Source organism: Rhea pennata, chromosome Z (genome assembly GCF_028389875.1).
Source record: "Rhea pennata isolate bPtePen1 chromosome Z, bPtePen1.pri, whole genome shotgun sequence".
In the NCBI taxonomy this organism is placed as follows: Eukaryota; Metazoa; Chordata; class Aves; order Rheiformes; family Rheidae; genus Rhea; species Rhea pennata.
Window position 1 is genome coordinate 25,503,465 of NC_084702.1, and position 22,821 is coordinate 25,526,285.

The following is a 22,821-nucleotide window of genomic DNA, read 5'->3' on the forward strand; positions in this document are numbered from 1 at the left end:
TTACAGCTGAGTCTGGGGTTCATATTGTATTCCTCTGTCATTCTGTACCACATCGTCTGGTCTTCCCGTAACACTGAGGCGTGAGGAAGCCTCCAAAAGCATGATTTTACGATTGTTCTTTCCCAGAATGCATACATCACAATTTCGACTTTGCAAGACCTCAGTTCACTTTCGCAGACCTTATGCCTTCTGTTTAGTTTGGTAAATCTCACCATGCATCCCATGCATTTCACTACTTTCCATTCTACAGCTGAGAATAATGTAATTCCATGTATTATGCAGTTTATGGTGCTGTTAACAGCTCTATGGGTAACGATGTCTTTCTTTAGACGGCCCATTCATTTTTGATACTTCATTTCAAAGAACAGCAATCGTTCTTTTGTACAAGAGTAGAAAGATATGAGGAAAAGTTGGAGTGAAACACACAAGAGGTAGGGGAAACAGTGCATATATTTAGTGGAAAAAATCAATGCAATGAGACATATGGGGCTGAAATTCAGACAAGAAATACTGAAGCTGAACATCAGAAAACAGTTTTAAAGTGCAGTAGTCTTGCAGGGATGAAAGTTGCATATAAATTTGAATAGTTAAAGCCAGATACTAAAGCACAGAGCACTGTCTTGCATTCCTTTTTTACGGCATGGATATCTTTTCTCTTGATCAGTGAAATCACTGAGGTTGCTAATGATAACCAAATTGTTTCACTTTCTCATTCTATACTCTGGCAGCACTTTAATCTGACTTAGTCACTGCGCTGTGGGAAAATAGAACTATTTTGGAATGTTTTCCCATTGCTTTTTAAAACATTTTATTCCTAGCTTGCATTAAATCTTTATTAAAAAGTAAATATAAGCTTGTGACAGTGAGAGAAGTGCTAGGATGTATACCTAACCTCTCCCATATATCAAATCTTTGATACTTTACATGTGGGGTGCCTGACATTACTCTTAGCATTTAAATTCTATGACAAGGCAAACTCTTTGATGTAGTTTAAAACCCAAAATATTTCAGTTATCTCATCCATTTTTCTTAGTCTCACAGTAAACAATGTCCACTCTAATGTTTACTGAATCGTAATAAATGAAGCTATGTTCTTATTTCAGAATAGGCTGAATTTTAATATAAAAATCTCTTTGTGTAAACTATGCTGGAAGAAACTAGGAAGCAGTTTATCTCAATGAATTTGTGATAATTGTATGGTGCCTGTAGAGTCTATGTCCCATAATTTCTAACTATTGCCTTGGTTTGTACTTTTGCTGCCAGCTAAATGATTTCTAATTAGTACAAAATATACCTTTTTTACTAAATTGGCTGAGACCTAGGAAAACTATTATTAAGTAGAGACCTTTAAGCATTCATAAAGACCCACTAGGATTTAACAGAATTCTGCATAGAACTGGGTCCATCCTCTGGGTTCCTCTGTTTTAGGGCATCATTCAGTTGCAGTGTATTTTCCTGTTGAAAGGCAAATGAAACAGTGATTTATCTGAAGAGAGAGGGGAAATACAAAATTCACATGCATAACTGTCTGTGCAATCTGTTCCTGACATTAAGCACTCAATAACTTCAACCCAAGAGAGGATTATTTCTGAGCAAAACTCAAACACTTCTAGATTTTTATCAGTATTTGGATGTTTCATGTTGTCTTCCTGGGCTGCATATCGAATAGCAGTAGAAATTTATTAAATAGAAGTAGATTTTGAAACTTGCTATTGTATCTGTAACAATACTTGAAAGAAATGTTTTTTATATTACTATGTTAAGAAGGTAAGGACAGATGAAAAATAGGATGTGCTTTTTTGCAACTGTTTTTAGGATAAATGTTCCCACTTTTTTGCCAGAAACTTTAAGATTTCTCAGTCAGTTCATATTAAAAATTCTTCATGCTGGAAAGTAACCGCAGAACATACTTCTACTCTATTCCGTGCATTACTGCCTCCACTCCTACCTAAAAATTTCTTCATATAATCTATTTAAGGAAATCACTTTGCAAAACTTTGCATGTCACAGCCACATTGCTGTTGAATTAGGGTTCAGCAGAGTGGTAACGCGATTGTTAGCCCTGCATTACTTCGGGTGCTACAACATATATAGTGAGTTTTGTCAGTTTTAGGATTGGATAGCCATGCTTACAGCAGCCTGCCAGCCAGCCAAAGCTGCGGTGTTACTGCAGCATTAATTCAAAGTGGATCCCTGCGAGAGCTCAACTTAGGATATAAGCTGAGATGAGCTCTTAGCTACTCAACCAGATCCTAAGGGTAAGTGGCAAATTAAAATTTCATTATTCATTTTAATTGAGGATGATTATCAGTGTTTTAGGAGGCACACTTCAAAGTTCTTCAGCTCCCAGTGCAAAAGATGGGAATGCTGAGAAAAACTAGAGCCTCTCATGAGAGAAGAGAGACAAATGAAAGAACTAAAGAGCCTCTAGGAAACAGCCACTGCAGAAGTCTATGGATAATTTCCAGTTAGCAGGCCAAATTCACAGCTGGTGAAAGCTGTGCTCAGTCCATGGAGTTACTGCACCCATCCCCACTGGTTTTGAAGCTGACCCCCAGTGTGAGTTTTCCCTCAATACTGTAGCTTGAGATCTCTGACATTAAAACATTAAAAAGGAAGGACTGACTCATCAGCTGAGGAGAGACCCCTGCAGGTCTGTGCTGTGCTGATTTATATTATCTAGGTTGCAATGTTCGTTTTTCTGTATGTACTTTGGATTTAAGCAGCTCCTAACCCACCAGTGCGATGCATACTTGAGCTATTGTAACCTTTGGAGAGTGCCTTTTGTGAGGTGTCTACTAAGGCCTAAAATAAGAAATTTGAAAAAAAAAAATAAAAAAAGCCCAGCTGAGTAGCTGAAATTGGAAATAGAGAAGGTCACTTGCTGTTCCAGAAGTTGAGAGTTGCAGTCCCGCATCTCTGCCACAAAGGCATAACCCATCCACTGTTACTGTTCCCTTGCAACATATGCTTTTGGTCAATTTTGCTGATAAAATAGACCTTGTGCAGTCTCACTCTTTGTCTAGTCTCTGTAAGGTGCTTCCTTCCCCAGTATTTTTTTAACTGTTGTCCAACCTCACATTGGAAGGGAAACAGAGGCCTCAGAGATTTAATTTCCCACTCATTTTCTGAAAAGAAGCTGCTTGGCAGATGAAGGAGACAGCCAGCCTTAGAGAAGACACATCCCTGGTGCTGGGCAGCCAAGCTCTCCCAGCCCAGCACAGCGGGAGAGAGGGCAGCATGGGACCTGTGGGTGATGTACCCCGACCCACCATAGACCAGGCCAGTCTCACCAAAGCTAGTTTCACTTTTTACTCCCACCAAGAGTTTACCATGCTCCAGACTGAATTTAAAAGCTAATTATTCCAGCAGACCAGTACCGCTCTCTCATGCTTCTCTTCCTCCTTCTCCTCCTCGTCCAGTCTCTGCTCCATAGAGTCTCTCAACCTTCACTCTATCCACTCTATCATAGATCATAAAAGTTCCCCGCAGTTCCCTTCAGGAAACCCACAACTGATCATAGATTTAGAAAGAGTCTTTTTGACAGATAATCTTTTAGCTTCCACATTTACAATTTTCAGCTTCTTCTGGACATATCCTACTATATATTTGACCACTTATTGCACCACTGCATCATGAAGTCCACTATCATTCTGTATCTGTCTGGGTACTATTATTTTTTCCTACAAACTAGATATCAGTATTGTTCAAGTTATTGCTTCCCAGTCTTTCTTTTTTTTTTTTTTTTTTTTTTTAATTTTAGATTGCCCTTTTTCTGATTTAAGTTTCATTTTCTATTATTTCCTTCCAATTCCTACCATAATTTTTGTCAAGGTGTTCAGGAGTAAGGTTTGGCAGGAGAGAAGTGGAACAGGGAAATGACATGTTAGAGGGCTGTTAAAGCACAGGCTATTGTTTTCAAGATCTCCTCAGGTGACAGGAACCAGAGCAACAAAAGGTTTAATGCCTCTTGCACAGTAGGGGCTTGTTATTCGATAAGTCCTATTGTCCGTCCATCCATTTAACTTCTTTTAGGGCCCAATCACCAGCCTCTGAGCTTCTGTTACAGGAAGGGGAGCGTTTCCATTTGCATCCACGGCAGAGCTCTGAGGTCAGTTTGGCCTCTCTGAAGAAACCTTTGGGTTTCTGAAAGCGGCATCTTTGCTCTGGACCTGCTCCGAGCACTGATGCAGCTGTCAGCGGGCTCGCTCCCTCGCGGCTAGCCTCATTCCCTGCCTCCCTAGCTACTTTTCTGGAGCTGTTCCAAATCCTCTGCTTTCCCATTTAGCTGTCTGGTGACGAACTGAGTTTTCATATCTTCCTCATTAATCAGCAATTATCTGAAAGTATCTAAAACGTTTCAAATACATTTTCTTCCTTGTGAGTTGCCTTCATTGGGATATGATCAAGTTCATCTGTGGAGGGGGAGTGATGACTTTGGTTCCAGTTCAGTGCCGTTGTCAGTCTTTAGGTGAACTGTTTTGCTGTCTGGGAGTTTGAACTACAGCCTATAACTAAATTCTTCTTTATTCCATTGCTTTGGTGATTTCTGTGAAAAGCTGAACTTGTCAAACTCCCCATTCTTTTCTGTGCAGGGAAACCAGTTCTACTGCCAGGTAGGAATTTCTGCAATCCAAAAGACAAAGTTATCAAATCAACTTTCCTTTAATATTATATTTCACTAGGAGAACACTTCAGATAGGATACATGGTTTCTTAGGGTGTATTTTGTCAAGTAGGTGATGTACTCAGACTAAAGTCTGACATTCCATAAATCATAGATGTTGTAACCTCTCACTCCTTTTTTTTTTTTTTTCCTTTTGCATTGTGATTTAATGCAGATTCTCACCACACTTACTCCTTTGATGTGTTTTCATTTTAAATCTTTGGAAATTTAGAATCACTATGAGCCAATGGTATCTAACTTTCTTTGTCACCCCTAAAAACAGACGAGACTTTACAGCCAAAATAGTGGGCCATAACAAAAAACAAGTCAGACATACACAGAACAGATATGCAAGACAATTAATTATTCCAGTGTATATATTGTCTGAATATTTCTGATTTTCAAGACCTCATATTGGTTAAAATTATTATTTGGTTGATTGATTATGTTGTTTCTAGTTTACTTCTCTGGGATCAAAGATGTCTTTCTAAAAATTTTTTTTTTTTAGAGATACATAACATTTGTATAAAATGTGTCTGCTTTGCATGAACAATTTCAGAGTACCAATACTAAGAATACTTCAAATTAAAAACCAAACTGTTTAATGGAAGTGCTGGCATGTCACAATGCATGCTAGAGTTTAGTCGCTTGAAACTTACTATTTTCTGTAGGACATGTTTCCTAAACAGAATTAATCTCTTAATATATACTATGGCCATCAATTTCTCATGGCATAATGTAGTATCAAGTGATCATGATGTATGATAAGTGGTACAGCCCAATATGAAAAATCCAACAAACAGACAACAAAAGAGGATGAATGAAGCACCTGACAAAATCTCTGTTTACATACTATGGTAAATATGCATTAAAAGCCTTACACTTTACAGCTGTATTTATTATAATACTGACGGTATACTATTATACAGGTTCAGAACTTTCTTTTGAGTTGAAATTACTATTTTTCACTCAACACTTACAGATAACTCTTTGTAAAATACTCTTTGCAAACTTTGGTTTTCATATCTTAGTGGTCAGCATCATCACCTTTAATTGCCTTCTCATAAAGTAAATCTTTAAAATTTGCTGTAACTTATGCAAAATGGAGGCTGACAACATTTCAGCTGGAAACATAGCCCACACTGAGGTCACAAGAATGATGATGTCTTTCATAGTGCTTGCAGCCCTCCCAGTGTGATTCTTGGTAATGGTTGTTGACTCACGATGGTGGACAGCTAAATGAACCAAAGTTAAGACCTAATAAATGAAGTATTGGCCTGGAGGACAGGAGGGCCTGGCTGCTTAGCATCGCCCTGGCAGGATACCTCCACAGGGTCGAGACCACAGCTTTTGCTTTGAGACGATAGCTCTCCTCCTGCTGCATGGAGCCATTTTCCTTCTCTCATTATTTGTAGTTCTATTAAAGGAGTTCGTATATTGAACTCAGCTGCCAGCAACACTTCAGAGCAGTCAGGTCATACCAGTCTCCCAGAAATTCACTGTATTTTGGGTACACCATAGTACCTGTGCTGCATGCCAGGACAGGCTGGTACTAGATGTCAATACCTTATTTCTAGTGATTGTCATTAAGTTCTTTCTACATGGAATTGCAGAAGTGCAAACTCATTCCACATCGCTAGCAACGAGAGAAAAAAAAAAAAAAAAAAAAAAAAGCTAAAATCTAGTTGAAAACCTCTGAAAAAAAGACAGTGGACTTTGCATTTGAGCACTACATTCTTTGTTCTGCCTCTTTGCCTGTCTTATGTTGTTGGAGCCTCAGAGAAGCCAAGACAAGTTTTACTTCTTTTACTTTTTGTACTATGCAAAATGCCATATTTGCGTAAAGCTGGAGTTCCTTCTGCTGCATGCACTGTCTTCTAATCAGCCAGCCAAGAAAGCAGCCAGGCCCTTGTCCCCTAGAGCAACTGCACCCTTTCCATGACATGCTGTGCCTTGCCTAGCCCATGGCACAAACATTCAAAGTCTGTCCTGCATCTAGTTCCTCTTTGGACAGCCACATTCAGTGCTGCTGCTTACTGTTATTGCCTTAAGGCCTGTGAACATTTAAATGAGTTTTAATGTCAGCTTAACATAAGCATAAGTATCTAAGAAAATAACTTTGCTTACAGCTGGATGGGGGGTAAAACAAGATGCCAACCCACAAAATACTGAGGAGTTTTTGAAGTACCACTCAACTGTTGGGTCCCAAGGTAAATACGCAAGTGATAGGAAAAGAGTAAAAGAGTAGGAGAGGGAATCTTCACAGTAAAGTAGCAGGGCTAATCAAATATATTTTTAATTCAGTGAAGTGAAAGGGTCTTATTTTTAGATTGTTAGCCCTCAGGCCACCTTATCTGATTCAAAATCTGGCTCTGCAGTAGTGCCAGGGTTTATTTTCTTTGTGTCAAGAATGTGGATAATTGCTGCTTTATGCAATGAATGGTGAGGCTAAGGGAACTGGATTAGGAAGCACAAAAAACAGGAAAAATAGCCCTTGGAGGGAGAGAGCAAAATCCTTTGCTATTCATAAAGAGAAAGTATAGCACAAGTTAAAATTATATACCATTTAGAGATGTTTTAGATACAAACCTGTTCCTTCGTCCATACTTCAATTTCGTCTGGTTAAATTCTTCCAGTAACATAAACAGCAAAATCTCTCAATTTGATTAATTTCTGCAATTGGGTTTACTGTGGTTTGGGATATTTCCAGAAAGCTGATTCTGTTGAAACTGCACTTAAACAGAACATACTGGGGGTTAAAATCTGAAAATTTGTGTTTGTAAAAACTTTTTCCTGAATTGAATTTCTTTAAACAACGTTTGTTAATTTGGCTTAAGAAAAAAAGCTGTTTAAACTTCATCATCTGTTTATTCTAATGTGCCCAATTATCTGTAAGGGCTTTTTTACCTTTTTTTTAAAAAAAGGGGGGGGAAGAAAAGAAAAAAGAAAAGAAAAAAGAAAAAAGAAAAGAAAAGAAAAGAAAAGAAAAGAAAAGAAAAGAAAAGAAAAGAAAAGAAAAGAAAAGAAAAGAAAAGAAAAGAAAAGAAAAGAAAAGAAAAGAAAAGAAAAGAAAAGAAAAGAAAAGAAAAGAAAAAAAGAAAAGAAAAGAAAAGAAAAGAAAAGAAAAGAAAAGAAAAAAGAAAAGAAAAGAAAAGAAAAGAAAAGAAAAGAAAAGAAAAGAAAAGAAAAGAAAAGAAAAGAAAAGAAAAGAAAAGAGGAGAAACTTACCATTACGGGATGAGACTTTCATCTGTCCTGTGAAAGAACGGTGGATGGATCCCTTCACTCACTAACACACACTTTTAGTTTTCTTTATCCCTTAGTCGGTTCTTCCATCAGGAAGCCTAAAGATAGAACTAGCCTGTTAAGTGATCCCCATAAAGATTGCACTGGGCAGGTTTCATTGTCAGTAAAAAGAATGGAGGTCTTTTGTGTGTTTTTTTTCAGCACTCATGCACTGACTTTCAGCTTGCTAACTGTGTCAGTAAAACAGACATTCAAAGATAACTCCTATAGCAGTGATCACAGTGAGCATATACATATATACATTCATTTTTAAATTATGTTTTTAAATTTGATTAAGATAGACCAAAGAAACATTCATATTTTGGGCTCCTGAGCACCAAGTCACCCACAGTGCTCAAACTATTGAGGATATGAATGAATAAATAATGACATGGTCTTTTTTATGTCCCATGCTCGGGTCTGCCCAGTGCATTGCCAATGTCTTTTTGAATGTCTTCTGTTTAAATGTGGTCCCTGCTTTGTGAGGTTCTGCGGCAAGCATGTCAGTTCAGTCTCATGACTTCCACTTGTTTCCTTGTTAAAAGGTATTTCACTTAAGTGATTTATTCAAGCTGAAACCTAAAGCTTCATTAGAAATATAGATCTCAGAGCTGCAAAGTTAAGGAATCATTGCTCTTCCTATAGCATGTTTTATCCAGAGATTTCAGCTTCTACATTTAATGAACTCATGTTCGAAACTCTCTGTGAAAATCTATCTTATCCCCTTGCATGATATGAAAGGCAAAGACCTACCTTCAAATTCTTCTCTGAGAAGTTTGCTATTAATTTCAGTGGGATTTCAGGCCAGCATTGAATGCTACACTTTCGCCATATATCTGGTATTCCATGTCACACAGTAGTTTATAAGGTTGTGGTTTCACAGTAATTTTAAAGTAACTTAATTTTGTGTTGTCACAGAATAGTGGAATCTATTCCTCCCCCTTCTCCTTCTAAAACCCAGGCTGTTAGTTCCAGCTTCTGACCCTTACTAGCACCGGGCTGCATGTTCATGCCCAGTAAACTAAATCAGAAATTGATCCAGCTGAAAAAATAACTTGAGAAAAACAGATATCTCTCTTCCTGCTTCTGTGATCTGAATTGCCTCAAGGTCATGCAAATGCTCAAGTCAGAGTTAAGCTGCCAGGACTGGGCAGCTGTACAGACCCGTGGCAGATGGAAGTGATTGGGGTCTCAAAACCATGTTTATTTAAACACAGCGACAAAAATTCATTTCTAAAATGAAAGCATCCAAACAGTTTCACAAGACCTGTTGTTTTCATATGCAAATCCATAAAAAGTCGAGCATCCTCCGGTTTTGGGTTGAATACCGAAACATTTTGCAGCAGACATTTTCAGAAATAAGAAAAGAGAGAGTGAGTTAGAAAGGTACCACTGGAAAGAAAGGATGTTTTTTTTCTGAAAATTTCTGAAAATTTAATGTTTTCAGCATTTTGCTATTGCAAATCACTGTTCACTGGGATGTTTTATGCAAGCTGTTTTTTCTTTTCCCCTTCTCAGATCGAATTGCACAGAATATCATTAAATCTCATTTGGAGACGTGTCAATATACAATGGAGGAACTACACCAGCTAGCATGGCAGACTCACACATATGAAGAAATTAAGGTTTACCAGAGCAAGGTACAATCCTGTAATATGCTTTTTCTTCTCCCCATCGTTTGAGACAGTTAGCAATATAACATATTGGGCAAGGACATGCTGATGAGTTTCTTTTCCAAGAGGTTAAAAATAAGCTTTTAAATGCCTTTAAGGAGCCTAGTTACAGAAAGCGGAGGAGTGACAGTTCATAAAAAGGAGCAACAGCTTTCTAGCTTGTCAAAATGTTTGCTGATGCCAAATCTTAGGAGTGGTTGTAGAATCTAGCTTTCCACTCACAATTGCCATAGGCCTAAACTTTTTGTGGAATTTCAGTTGACTTTAATGTCATCAGGATTGGCTCTTTGTTGGAGGAGTTTTCAGAAAATAGGATTACATAATTTTGTTTCGTGTCATTTTGAAACCTGTTAGACTTGTGTCCTCTTTTCATGTGAATAATAAATATTTTCACTGCAAGCAAAGTAAATGTCTGTTACTTCTAGACATTAGATATTGATGAAAACAAAGTGCTCCTTAAAGGGCAGTTATTCAAAAGTGACTGGAAAACTGATCTGATTACATTTTCAGTCTACCTCCATGATATGCAGGTCAAGCTGGCTCAGGATACTGCTCACTAGTAGCTCTTCAGATGTAGTCCAGCCCACAGAAACCGAGCTGTGTCCTGCATGCCTCCTTGCTTGTATCACTAACAATGATTCTGCAACCAGAATTCAGCTGACACATTAGTTGATCAGGCAAAAGTCAGAAGAGAGTCCAGGTTGTTCCCTGAAAGCGTTGTGTCTTTTCAGGGCTGACAGGAATAAAAACACAGTACAGCTTGCAGAGCTATGGCACACGACCCAACAGCATCAGTGTGCGTGTGCACACAAATGTGGACAAGGGAAGTAGTTATCAAGGGGATATAAACCTGGTGTAATCACTGTTCAGACTGCAATGACACTTTAATGCCTTTAAAAAAAAAAAAAAAAGTTTTAAGCTAGAAGAAATATTCTGCTGGGTGATTTAGCAGCATTGCTCTGCTTTCTCGCTAACAATTCCCCAGGAGCTTACATTGTTTTTATCGCTGTCTGTATATCCTACACAAAAGCCAATATTAAAATCACACTGTAACATTGGCCAGTACAGTCCCCCTTTTGAAGAGGCAATGCCTCTCTGGGACAAATGACTTGTGAAAAGAACCTTCTAATGGGAAGTGTCAGGCAGTTTAATAACTAGAGGTGCCCTAGCTCTGCCTTGGGCAAAAACTATGAATTGTGCTTTTCTGCCCAGCCACCTGAAGTCCTTAATGGGCTAACATTTACTGCTTTGCTTTCTCCTCTGCGTTTCTGGGAAGACAAGAGAAGCTCTGTGGCAGCAGTGTGCCATCCAGATCACTCATGCCATCCAGTACGTGGTGGAGTTTGCAAAGAGGATAACCGGCTTCATGGAGCTCTGCCAGAATGACCAAATCCTACTCCTTAAGTCAGGTGGGTAAACAGCAAGGACCAGAGACCCGCTTAGCATGCAGTGCGTGAGAAGTGTACTCTGTCATCTTGTCTGGGAGTTCATTTTAATTATAAAAAAGGGTGACTCTTCAGTCTATATCACTGGCTACGTTAACATGTCAATAGTGTTGCTTCCTTCTGGTCCTCATCCTCTACAGTCAGTTGTGGTTATTTAATACCCCTCCACACACAAGATCGTTGTGGAAACCGCAGTCTCCAACCTGACATGTAGTGGAAGGATGTTGTGAATTCAGCTGGCCAAATCAGTCATCTGCTACACCTTAAAATCCCCATGTGTCATTAATGGAGCGAACACTGGCTCACCAGGCCTGCCTCTGTGGTCATCTCTAATCTTTCTAATGAGGCTGCAGCAATACCCTCCAGCCAGCACACAGGAGGAAAAATCCCTGCTGGCGCCAATTGGTGTCGGGAGAGATGAGAGCGGATTACGGCTCCGGTGGTGCTCCGAGCATGTCTAGGAGCGTGTGCATGCTGGAAAAGGCACAGGGAACAAGGATTTCTGCCCGATGGTTGGGCTCAGGAGTGTCTGTCTTCCCTGACAAGATTTATCATGACTGTGTGATAACACCATTAAACTGTGAAGGACAAAACGGTGTTATCAAGTGAACTACTACTGGTAATTAGCTGCATTTATCATGTAAGTTTCTTACTCTTTCGTCATGCAAAAGGTGGGGTGCTGGGCAAGGCAGCTCATCAAAGCATGAGAAGTGCTGTCCGTTTCTGGGAGAGCTCTTCATTAAATCTGAGAGTCGGTGCAACTCAGTACATCGTACCCAGAGGTCATGGGTCAGCGCGGGGCTGACCTGAGGCAGTGGGCACAGGTGCAAAAAGGGAGGGATACAGAGAGATCGAGGAAGCACACACAGTCTCTTGCAAAGAAAGAGGGTCTTTTGCGTGAGATTGATTTCTAAAGCTCATACGAGTTCCAAAATTTCTGCAGGTGCCTGTGCATCCAAAGTAACTTCATCCATTTGACTGGCAAAGCTAACAACACAATTGCACCTTAAGCAAAAAGATATATTTGACCATACGGTTGGACAACTCTGGTTAGCGTCAGCGTGTCTAAACATGTCAGGTTTTATTTTCCATTTTGCTGTTAATGCTAAGCAGAAGAAGTTGAAAAATCAGGACTTTTCACTCAAAAATATGTGTGTAAAAGAATCTCTAGTTTCTCTTGCAGGAAATTTGAATTTAGATAGGGAAATTTGAATTCAAATAAATTTTAAATTATTTTTCCCCTTATTTTTTCCAAACTGTATGTTTTACGTATCGGGAGTAATAAGAGTGGCTGAGGAGAATAAAAGAAGTTTCTATGACTGTTTCTCAATCTGGAAGTGAAATAAGAGAAACAAAAGGAAAACATCATTTAGGGGTATTTTTGATAGCTTTTTAATTTTTATTTTCTCTCTAAAAATATTTCCCCCACTCCAGCCAAATGAAGCTGGGATTCCTATCCATATAGGATGAAGCTCCTTTTTTGTATTAAAAATATTTATTTAAAAAGTCTCAACAAATGCCTAATTTTCTGAAGAAAATACTTATAATGGAAAATATTCAATCCCTAAATTCAAAATAAGTCCAGGCTACCAATTTGATGCAATGAAGAAAGTCAACTTAAAAAAAAAAAAAAATGAGGTGAGGTTAGACTGGAAATTTCTCTCTTCTCTGGTCAATCAAGAAAGGAATATTGCTTCCTTCATTGAGAGAGAGCTCATTTACGTGGCTCCAAAGAGTGTCTGTCCCTGCTAATGTTTCTAGTGACTGATGTTTTCCTAAATATTTTCTCGAAACTTCCTATGTTCTGACTTTTGCAGTAATGTGTGGCGCTTTTGCTCTTTTTTGTGACCAATAGGCTGCTTAGAAGTGGTTTTGGTGAGAATGTGCCGTGCCTTCAACCCACTCAACAATACTGTTCTGTTTGAAGGAAAGTATGGAGGGATGCAAATGTTTAAAGCCTTGGGTATGTTCATTTCTTTCATTTCAAACATTATATTGAGCCAAATGGTAGCAGATTTATCTTTCTAGGAGTAGTGAATGCCGTGAAATTCTTCAGTAAATTTTGAATCCTGAAACCTCCAAATCTCCATACTTGAACAGAAAAGTGGCTCCATTACCTGCTAACAGTAGATAACTGCTGAAAAAAAAGCAATGATAGAGATTTATGAGATAAATTTCCTACTATGTCCTCCAAAAATTGCAAAAAAATTGAAAAAATAAATTGTGGTAGAACAAAAGTGATTTGTCATCACAGCTTAGTTATGTGTGATGTATAAAATCACTCCCACTGATTGTGTTGGGCAAATGGAGTAAAGGGAAGAATTGGTTTTGCCTTCATCAATGAGGAGACTAAAAAGATGGACCACAGAAAAAGGTATCAAGGGACTTAACTAAAATCCTCTGAATCTGCATAAATTTTTACGCTCATTTAGATTCATGTGTTAAAACAATTGCTTCACTTCTCAATATGGTATTGAGTGCTACCCAAAATATTAAAAGCTAAATAATATTAACAGCAATGAATACATCAACAGCAAATTTAATCACGAGGCAATCAGGACCAAACTCAGAGAGAATTATTTACTTTACATATATTACCATGGGGTATATATTTTTATTATTAGCATATGGATAAGCATAGCATTACATTTCATAAATAGAACAATTACATATGTTAATATGCATTAGTTGATTTATTTTGATAATTGTTATACTTTCACAAATCCTCAAAAATATTTGTGCTGTTTATTAATACAAGTTATATGTGAAAGATATTTATTTTATTTATCTATTTAAAATTATTTATTGTTCATCTATGCCCTTTAGATTAATATCTGCTTAGTAAAAACATTTCTCACGGGGAAAAAAAGACTCGTGAGATCTCTGTGTGCTTTTGGAAAAATTCGCGCCCTAATTCTTGATAGCTTCTGTGCTTCACTGGATATTTGGTGATACATGAAATAGCCAGTTTTCAGAGTAGTTGGAATTTTAATAGCTGATGGAAGGCACCTGTTTTAGACGTAGACATTGACTCCAAATTTGCTGTGACACCAAAACAAGCCAATTTTCAAGTCAAAATCAAAAGCTGATAAATTTCTAGCGTTGACTTTGTCCTCTGTTGTCTATAGGTTCGGATGATCTGGTGAATGAAGCATTTGACTTTGCAAAGAATTTATGTTCCTTACAGCTGACTGAAGAGGAGATTGCCTTGTTTTCATCTGCTGTTCTGATATCACCAGGTAATTAGTCATTCCAGATACCACAAAGAATCCCTCTTTTTTTCTTCCATCTTTGCCCATCTATATTTCTACTTACTTAAACAGTTGGTGCTTTTTTTAATTGGTGTTTTAAACAATTGAAGAATATCTGGACTAACCAAATGTACCACCCACTCTTTTTGGAAAAAGATCAGCAGTTAGATATATTGGAAATAGGTTGGAAGTGCGAGGACCTCATCATGAAAATTCAGATAGGTAGACTATACAGTTATACAACACTTAGTTAAACAAACAAACAAACAAGTCAGTTGTTTGCTACCTGAACTTAAACCATAAGAAAAGACTGGCTGCATTTGAGCCAAGGATGATCTTAGCATCTGTGGGTCCTATCATGAGACAAAAGGAACTATAACGGTTGGGAATGGTGGTGACCAACCTGGAGCCAGGTTTTGCAGACCAGAAGTGTGGTGTCTGAAGAGATGTATGTTCCTCCTTGGATTTACAGGGAGCTCCAGATTTCAACTCTTTCCTTCAGTCTAAGGCCAACTTCTAATGGCACAAGGAGAGGGGAGTCCATAACTCTAGCTGGATTTTTCATGTAGAGATGAGAGCAAGAGCTGTAAAATACTGCACAAAGGCCTCTCTGAATTTAGTCCCAGGTAAGACCTGATGCTTCCTGGGGCAACATGCTCTTTTTCATCACACGCCACAGCTGCTCCCAGGCAAGCATACTGTGGATCAGCTCAGGCTGTCTGACCACAGAAAAGGGGCTTTGGTGACTGGATTGACTCAGAAGGTGGATCTAGTAAAAAGGCTCACAGTTTAGTGTGGAATTTTTAAACATGTCTCAGAGGAGGTAGACCCCCTAACTCCTATTAATAACAATATTTTAAAAGCTCTTTGCAAAAAATTCCACTTCAAATTTTTTTTCCAACCTGTTCTGCTAAAGGCTTTCTTTAGGTCACTTTGCCCTTTTGCACATCTGTGGTGGAGATTACATTAGTCAGAATTAGACAAGCACAGATGGTGTCAACATGTTCATTCTCATCATTAATAACACCTCCTGAAAGGACTCTGCTCCTTTTATTTTCCCTTTAAGCAGTCTTTGTGGAGGTGCACTGTCTGCTCCGAGGTGAGAGGGATGAGCTGGTGGCTGCTTATACCATGAGGCTGAGGGGCTCAAATGGCCCGCCAGCTCCCACCACGTGTGTACCTTGGCTGGCTCTCAGCTGTACACGGGAGTGAAGTCTGGCTGCACACCACCCCCCTGGGGTGCTGTGGCTCCCTCTGGGAAGCTGGACACACAGCATCCTGAGGAGTCCTTCTCCACTATCTCTCCTACACCTAAGAAGACCAAGCCTGTGACTACGACAAGACTGGCACTATGACTGGCACTGTGATTATGATATGTGATTATGTGATCATGGCACTATGACTGGCAGTGTGATAGCACACTGAATGCTACCCTGTACAGTTGCAGCCAGGGCTTGCTCCTGGGTAGCCATAGTAGCATGTTAGAGCAAATCAGTTTTGCCTTCAGCAATCTGGAAATTTATTTGGGGTCTGGACTGTGAAGTTCCTCAGGAACATGTTAACAATAGAGGTAGCAGAAGGTAGTTTAGATGTTTGCAGCTCACTTCTTATTATGAAACCAATGTAGGTAGGAAGGTGCTGGAATCCTTGTAAGCAGGATCTGTATTTGCCTTTTTTTAAATCTAGGCAGTATTTTACCTTACATTTTGTTTTCTTAAAGTATTAGAAATTGGAAAAGTAGGAGCTAGATAGATGGACAGAAGAAATAAGATTATTGCTACCAACTTCAGAGCACTTTGAATAAGACAGGGACATCTCATTTGAGGAATGAGCATCACTGATGTGATTTCTAGCCAAGTTTAAATAGGTCAGATTTCTGTCCAGAATCGTTTCCCAGGTAATTCTCTAAGGGAGAGCAAATTACAGTGCTGGCCAACAATATCTAGTCACAGAACCATTCCAGCAGCTCTGAGGCTCTTGTGCCTTATGCCTGGTAAAGCCTATTCAAGTAATTAAATGTGTTTCCCATTGACTTTAATGAACTTTGGATCAAGTCATTTATTAAATATGCTTAGATGCAGGTAGGCACTAAATGGATATCAAGATTCTGATTCAAGCTTTGTAGTTCTTCATATGCCCTTTTTTTCACAAGGCACCAAAATCTCTTGCATTCTGCCAGCACTTCATGTTGCCTGAGAATCCACACTTGTTTCTGCTTCTTGTAAAACGTCTGTGGCTGTATTAAGTGCTTGAAAAAGCTAGCAACTCAACACTGGCTGTGGGCCAACTCTATGGCAGGCATGTGTTGTGAAAGTCAACTCTACTAATGAATTTCAGTCCTGACGTACAGCAGTCCTACTACAGCACTCCAGGGCTGGGTGTTTCTTGAGTAGCGGCTTCTGTTTCTGCCAAGCAGCATAGATCAGCAGAAGCAATTCCAAGTTCTTTTCACCTCAATCAAGCTTGAGGGTTGAAGCTTGTGGGACAAGTTGAAATACTACAATAATCCACAATTCCACCTTTCATGTCCAAGCTGGCTTTTTCCTACACAAAGACAAGAGGAAACATACAGTCTATTTCTCTCCTATTCCTTTAACCAAGACACAAATGTGAAAACACTTGATGCCTGCTGGCTGCTCCTTCCTATAGCCTATAAGCATATGTATTTTCAGTCATGAAAGAAGCAATAAGAAAAAAAGTGATGTGCAGAAGCAGCGCATACATGTGTGAAAAACTCTCATGCAAAAAATGCAAATTTTGATTGTGTAAGTAACTCCCAGTACAGCAGGGTGCTTGAATTTAAGACTAGGGAGGCAGGAAAAATCAATATAGATTGAACTGACATTGAAATTTGCCATTTATTGTCTTATCAAAACAATAACAATAAATAATGGAAAAGGAAATAATTTCACTCAACACTAGATGTTCCAGGTAGTTCAAAATGCCTGTGCTGTATTTTGAGAAAATGAATGCAGAAGTAAAAAACCAGCACTTATTCATTTAATGCCCTACCCCATTCCTTCTGCCCGCCAGTGTAGGAACACAGATACTCCGTAAGTGAGATACTCAGATTCAGTTTCTTTCTTCTGCAGAAACTACCAGAGTGGTGACTCTTGTGCTTTCAATTTCAACGATTGTTTGGGTAGTTTATATGAAACAGGAGTCCCAAGGGGAAGGAGGGGATCTAAGGACACCTGTTAATGTAGTTGCTGGGGTCCTGTGTGGCAGACCCATTTTCTTCCTAGTTCAAAGCACAGATCCAGATATTGCACCTCCCACATGAGTGTCATAACCACCATGCTGGTAGGTAATTATTTGGTTTGATTTTTTATTTCCACTCTAATTTCCACAATAAAACATTGTAGAGTGACTCCAATAAGAAATGCTGAAGTATCTCCACCTGCAAATGCGTTGGAGCCCAGCTGGCCCCCCATGTTCCAGTCCCTCTCCTGAATTTTTGTCTGACCATGTTCTTTTTTTCCCATCTCCTTTTTTTGCAAAAAGAGAGCTTCTGAGCTGTCCCTCATCTTCTGTCCAACACTATACCATAGCTTAGTAGTCTGTACACTATTAAAGGTAGATGAGTCCAAATTCCTAAAGGAAAAGCTCAGAATTGAACCAGTATTTCTCATACCATATTGGTAGCCATTTATCTATTGAGTTCTTTTTCCTCAACTTCTATGAATACAATTAAAGGTATCTGAGGAATTCCAGCCAAATTTACAGATGGTTTTAGGTGTTAGAAATCACATTTTGGGAGTCAAGCTTAATATCCATTGTAAGAGTTTTACCTAGCTCTTTTCATGAGTTTAACCACTCTCACATTATGTATGGCATACTCTGTGACAGATAGTTTATGAAACCTGTGCACCAACAGCCTCAGTCTATTTTTAAGCTTATTCCTGTGACAGAAGGATAAATCTTTAAGGATTGCTCTCTCTGTTAAATCTTTTCAGCTTCAGTCTGCCACAATAGGCCTTGATTTAAAGCTATTGAAATACGTGTTTTCACAACAGCTTAAAATTTTGCATCTAACCTAGGAAGTCTAAATGCTACTATATGCTCACTTCTGCAGGTGCTATGGTCACTCTTAGCTAATTCTGTTTCTGTGCCCACTGGTTCAGCAGGAAAGCAGGGAGATTTTTCGCTGAGCACCTGAGAAGTATCTGGAGATTTAGTGATTTATCTCTTTTTGTAGTAGATGGTGATGTACACTTTTCAAGCACTCTTCTCAGTGTGCTGGAAAACACCTTCTGTACTAAAATACTGTTGAGATCTAGTCTGTATGACAAGCATGCTCAAAGAAATGGTCAACTTATCGCATTTCTATGGAATATTTTAGTAACTGAAGGAGTGAAAAGACAGAGCTCTGAAAGGGAAAGGGATTTTTCTGCATCTTCCAATTCATGCCCTAAGACAATTTTTTTTTTTTTTCATTTCCTGTTTGGAAGCTAAAACCTGTCCCAAGCGTCAGTTTTGGATTGTGAGAACTGGAACAGGAAGTTTGCAGCATGGGAACACAAAGGGTTTACTGGTGCAATAAACACATTGGATTAATATTTTCAGAATTGTCTTGAGGTGTGCTACTTCACTTTGTGTGTAGTTATTTCCAGAAGTTATGGCTTGTAAGAACATAGATCTTAAGAAAGACCTCCTACACGCATTGAAATCAATGGGGATTTGAGTTCAGCAGAAGCTACATAGGGTTCCAAACAACTGTATCTGTAATTTTTATTCTCCTAGATAATCTTTTATTTTGTGTTGTTTAAAAAGAAAGCCTTTCTAAATAATGAGAAATTTGCACTTCAAGATGTTGCAACAACTCATAATTCTGTTGAATTATTAAAGAAATTCTTTTGAAGGAAGACATTTCTTTTTATTCAGAATATAACATTTGGTCTCAAAATGTTAGCCTAGTAAATAATGAGATATATTTTGTTTTAATTTTTAAATAATTATATTCTATTATTTTCAAAGGACTGACTGTTTTGATCAATATGTTTATTATTTATGGATTAAAAAGTCATGGAGACGACACAACATGTTTTTCACCTAAGCAGTGTGGAGCTAAGAAAACACTGACTATACCAATAGAGAATAATAAAATGCATGGACCTTGTTTCATTTCTGCTCCTATCTTTCTGTCTAATATCCTGGCACAAACAAACATAGTATCAACATTATGTTGCTCTACACTTTGTATGTGTTAATTAAACTATCAGGTGATCCTTTAATGGACTGAGATCTGCCTCTGAAACCATATCTTAATTATCTTGCAGTCCTCATGGGACTATGTTTGCTCTGAATGCTCATGGGACACTGTCCACCCGTGAACATGCCTCACTTCCATACTTTTCTTGGCCTTAGCCCCTGCCTTTCTTTTTCCCAGATCGAGCCTGGTTAATCGAGCCAAGGAAGGTCCAAAAGCTTCAGGAAAAGATTTACTTTGCACTTCAACACGTGATCCAGAAGAACCACCTTGATGATGACACTTTGACAAAGGTAAATTGTTAAAAAGGAGGGCCGAGTACTCCGAGGCCACGTGTCTCTTTTTGTAGCAGCTTCTCTGTACATTTGTGCATTAATGTGAGTTAAAAGGATCAAACTATGTGCTTTGCACTGTGTAGGAAAAGAAGGAAGGCTTATTCCTGTACTCTTGTCCCTGAATGTCTTACCTTTTTCTTTCTTTATTGTTCAAACCACTAATGACTCTATTTGGTACTATTGCAAGTATGAAAATGCTTTAAAAAAAACACCTCTGGAGACACTTCCTTCTTCTTAAATATATGCTTTGGCATATGACTAAAATTTTCAGGATATTTTGTTTAACTTCTAATGGTAGGAACAGTTTCTTGTCTGTTGGATGGGTAATTCTGATGGAGTTCAGAGTATTGCATTCAGTCAGCCAACAAGATGCTACCTTAATTCATTTCAGAAACTGTAATTTATGCTAAACTTACTTCCAACTTCTTCCTTTTCTTTTTTTTTAATGTCTCACAGTTAATAGCCAAGATACCAACCATTACTGCACTTTGCAACTTGCACGGAGAGAAACTACAGGTATTTAAACAATCTCATCCAGATATAGTGAACACACTGTTTCCTCCATTATATAAGGAGCTTTTCAATCCAGACTCTACCACTGGCTGCAAGTGAAGGGGAAGACAATTGTCACATAGTCATGGAATGCATCACTATTAGGACAAAAGAAATGTTTTCATGAAGAACTTATTAAAAATGTCACTACTGCAACACTAGGAATGTCCTGCACTTAATAGAATTATTTTTCACCGCTACAGTTTGAAGAATGTAAATATGCACCTCTGAGTGGGGTTCTTTTATTTTCTTTTCTTTGTTTACTTTTTTTGAACTGACCCTGAATATACAAATATAGGACACTGGGTGTTACCTTTTTTTAATTTTATTTTATTGTGGGGATGTTTTAGGAGACAACTGTTCATAGAATTTTATTGTAGATATAAATGAGAATAGAGCAGTACTTTGCAGTATTACTCTTGCTGTTTATTGTTCAAATATAATTTAAGAAAAATCCACTTGTTAGACTTGCCTATTTCTTGGTTTTAGATAGTTTAATGCATGTGGAAATTTGTAGCTGTCTTGGAAATTATTGTGCATGTATAAAATACACATATAAATATGTATATGTGCTATATACATATATATATGTATGTATTATATGCATACATGCTATAGCTTAAAAATCCCATGCCTACTTTCAAGGGATGCTCAGCCAGGCTTTCATGTGTTTCTTACTCTCCAAGTAATATTTAATTGGGCAATCAAGATTTACTTTGCCAGTCAGAGTTAAATCATCAACTGCCGATGTATAATGACAGGATTACTTCTGAGACATGTAATGTGTAGTGCATGTGTGCAGTCTATAAATGAAACATCAGGAATGTATCAATGGTGCAAAAGCCTTGTCTGGATAATTCAAGTGGAGAGAGGAAAAGGTTTTTTGGAATTTTATCCCTATTACAGGGATAGAGCATGTACAAAAGTGAACGTGATAGGACCTGATGTCAGTAAGGTACCTAAAACACAGAGTGTAGATGTGGACTATCTCACTTTTACAGTTTTCTGATTCAACAGAAGGTTTTATTTTATATATATTTCTTTGAAAAGTAGTTGCAAGGCTTGTTTGGTTTTTTGCTGAAGTCAATGGAAAGGCATATAGTAATATCAGTGAAAACCACAGGAAGCCTAAAATGTGTCTCTGAAGAGTAGGAGCCACAGGGGATGAAGGAAGGGAAGAGGAAAGACAAAGTGAGCAAAGAACATTGTTACAAAGGCCGTCACAACTATCATTAGATTTGACAGAGCCATCATCTAGATGGGTCGATGGTTTCCATTTTACATATGTATATATATATATATGTAACAATATATATGTATATATACCCATATGTTTGACTTTATATGCACTTGAGGAGTGCGTATAAAGGGGAACAAACGATCATAGATTTCTTTGTCTGTCTCTGAATTGACTTTGTTCATTTTCTTGCAAAACCAAGGGCCAGCACAGAGCTAGGTCTGATCTGGAAACATGCAGGTATAGATTGGATTGAAGTTGCCATCATCACTTCAACCCTGACCATTCTGATCCTTGGTTTTAATTTATACCTTTATAGATTACAGAGCACGTACTGAACAAAGGAGAGTGGAAAACTGCCACCGACTTAATCTGGTGGATTTATTACATTTAGTTATTAATCATGACTGATATATATGGATGCTGTTAGAGCCACAGACCATAGACTTTCTGCCTATAGAAGAGCAGGGGTTCAGCTTCCCCCACAACTGTGTCCTTACCGCTCTTCTATCCTGAGGAAGCTTTTCCAGAGAAATCCCCTTCAGTGATTCCAGTGGAGGTTGTAGAGCAGAAATCACTGGAAGCAGGCAGTAAAGAATAGATGATCTGAAGGCAGGACCTACAAGCAGACTTTTTTTTTAATATTTCAAATCTCACAGAAGTCAATGAAGTCTGAGAAAGAGCAAGGAGGAGGACACTCAGGGAGGCAGAAGGACCTGCTGTGTGGAGGGTTGTGCAGCACAGTAGTGCCATGGGAGCCTACAGGGGCCCAGGTGGCCCAGGGCACATGCAGAAATACAGGGTTGTTGCAGTGATACCTTAATATCCCAGCTTTTCCAGGAGACCTGCACAGCTCTCATGTCCATCTTCTGTTCCTCTTTCTGCGGGACCACATATTTCACAGACTATTCCAAGGTTATTTTATAAAGTTTTCTCTTGTCCTCTATCAACTTGCTTATGTGGTCACATACGTTTCATGACAGTATCCGCTCTAGACACCACCAACAGCTGTTTGTTCTGCTCTTTCTTCTTAGCAATCCCTTAAATACAACTGCAGTCGTAAACCCAAGTCATAAACTTATAGATGTTTCTCTGAAAGTCTGTTTCAGCCTCAGAAAAAAAAGCACAGCAAAGTCAGTTGTGCTGAGAATAATTTCATTGTAAACATG

At 38.5% G+C, this 22,821-nt stretch overlaps 1 protein-coding gene across 1 annotated transcript in view; it reads left to right on the forward strand.

The window, feature by feature from the left end:
- The window catches only part of RORB (RAR related orphan receptor B), a 44,714-nt gene extending 24,239 nt beyond the window's left edge, over positions 1–20,475 (forward strand). Inside the window, exons 5-10 of the mRNA XM_062599796.1 lie at positions 9,469–9,590; positions 10,900–11,032; positions 12,924–13,031; positions 14,197–14,307; positions 19,709–19,821; positions 20,320–20,475. Of these exons, the coding sequence (XP_062455780.1) occupies positions 9,469–9,590; positions 10,900–11,032; positions 12,924–13,031; positions 14,197–14,307; positions 19,709–19,821; positions 20,320–20,475 (743 nt within the window). The remainder of the gene's footprint in view (positions 1–9,468; positions 9,591–10,899; positions 11,033–12,923; positions 13,032–14,196; positions 14,308–19,708; positions 19,822–20,319) is intronic.
- The last annotated feature ends 2,346 nt before the right edge of the window (positions 20,476–22,821 follow it).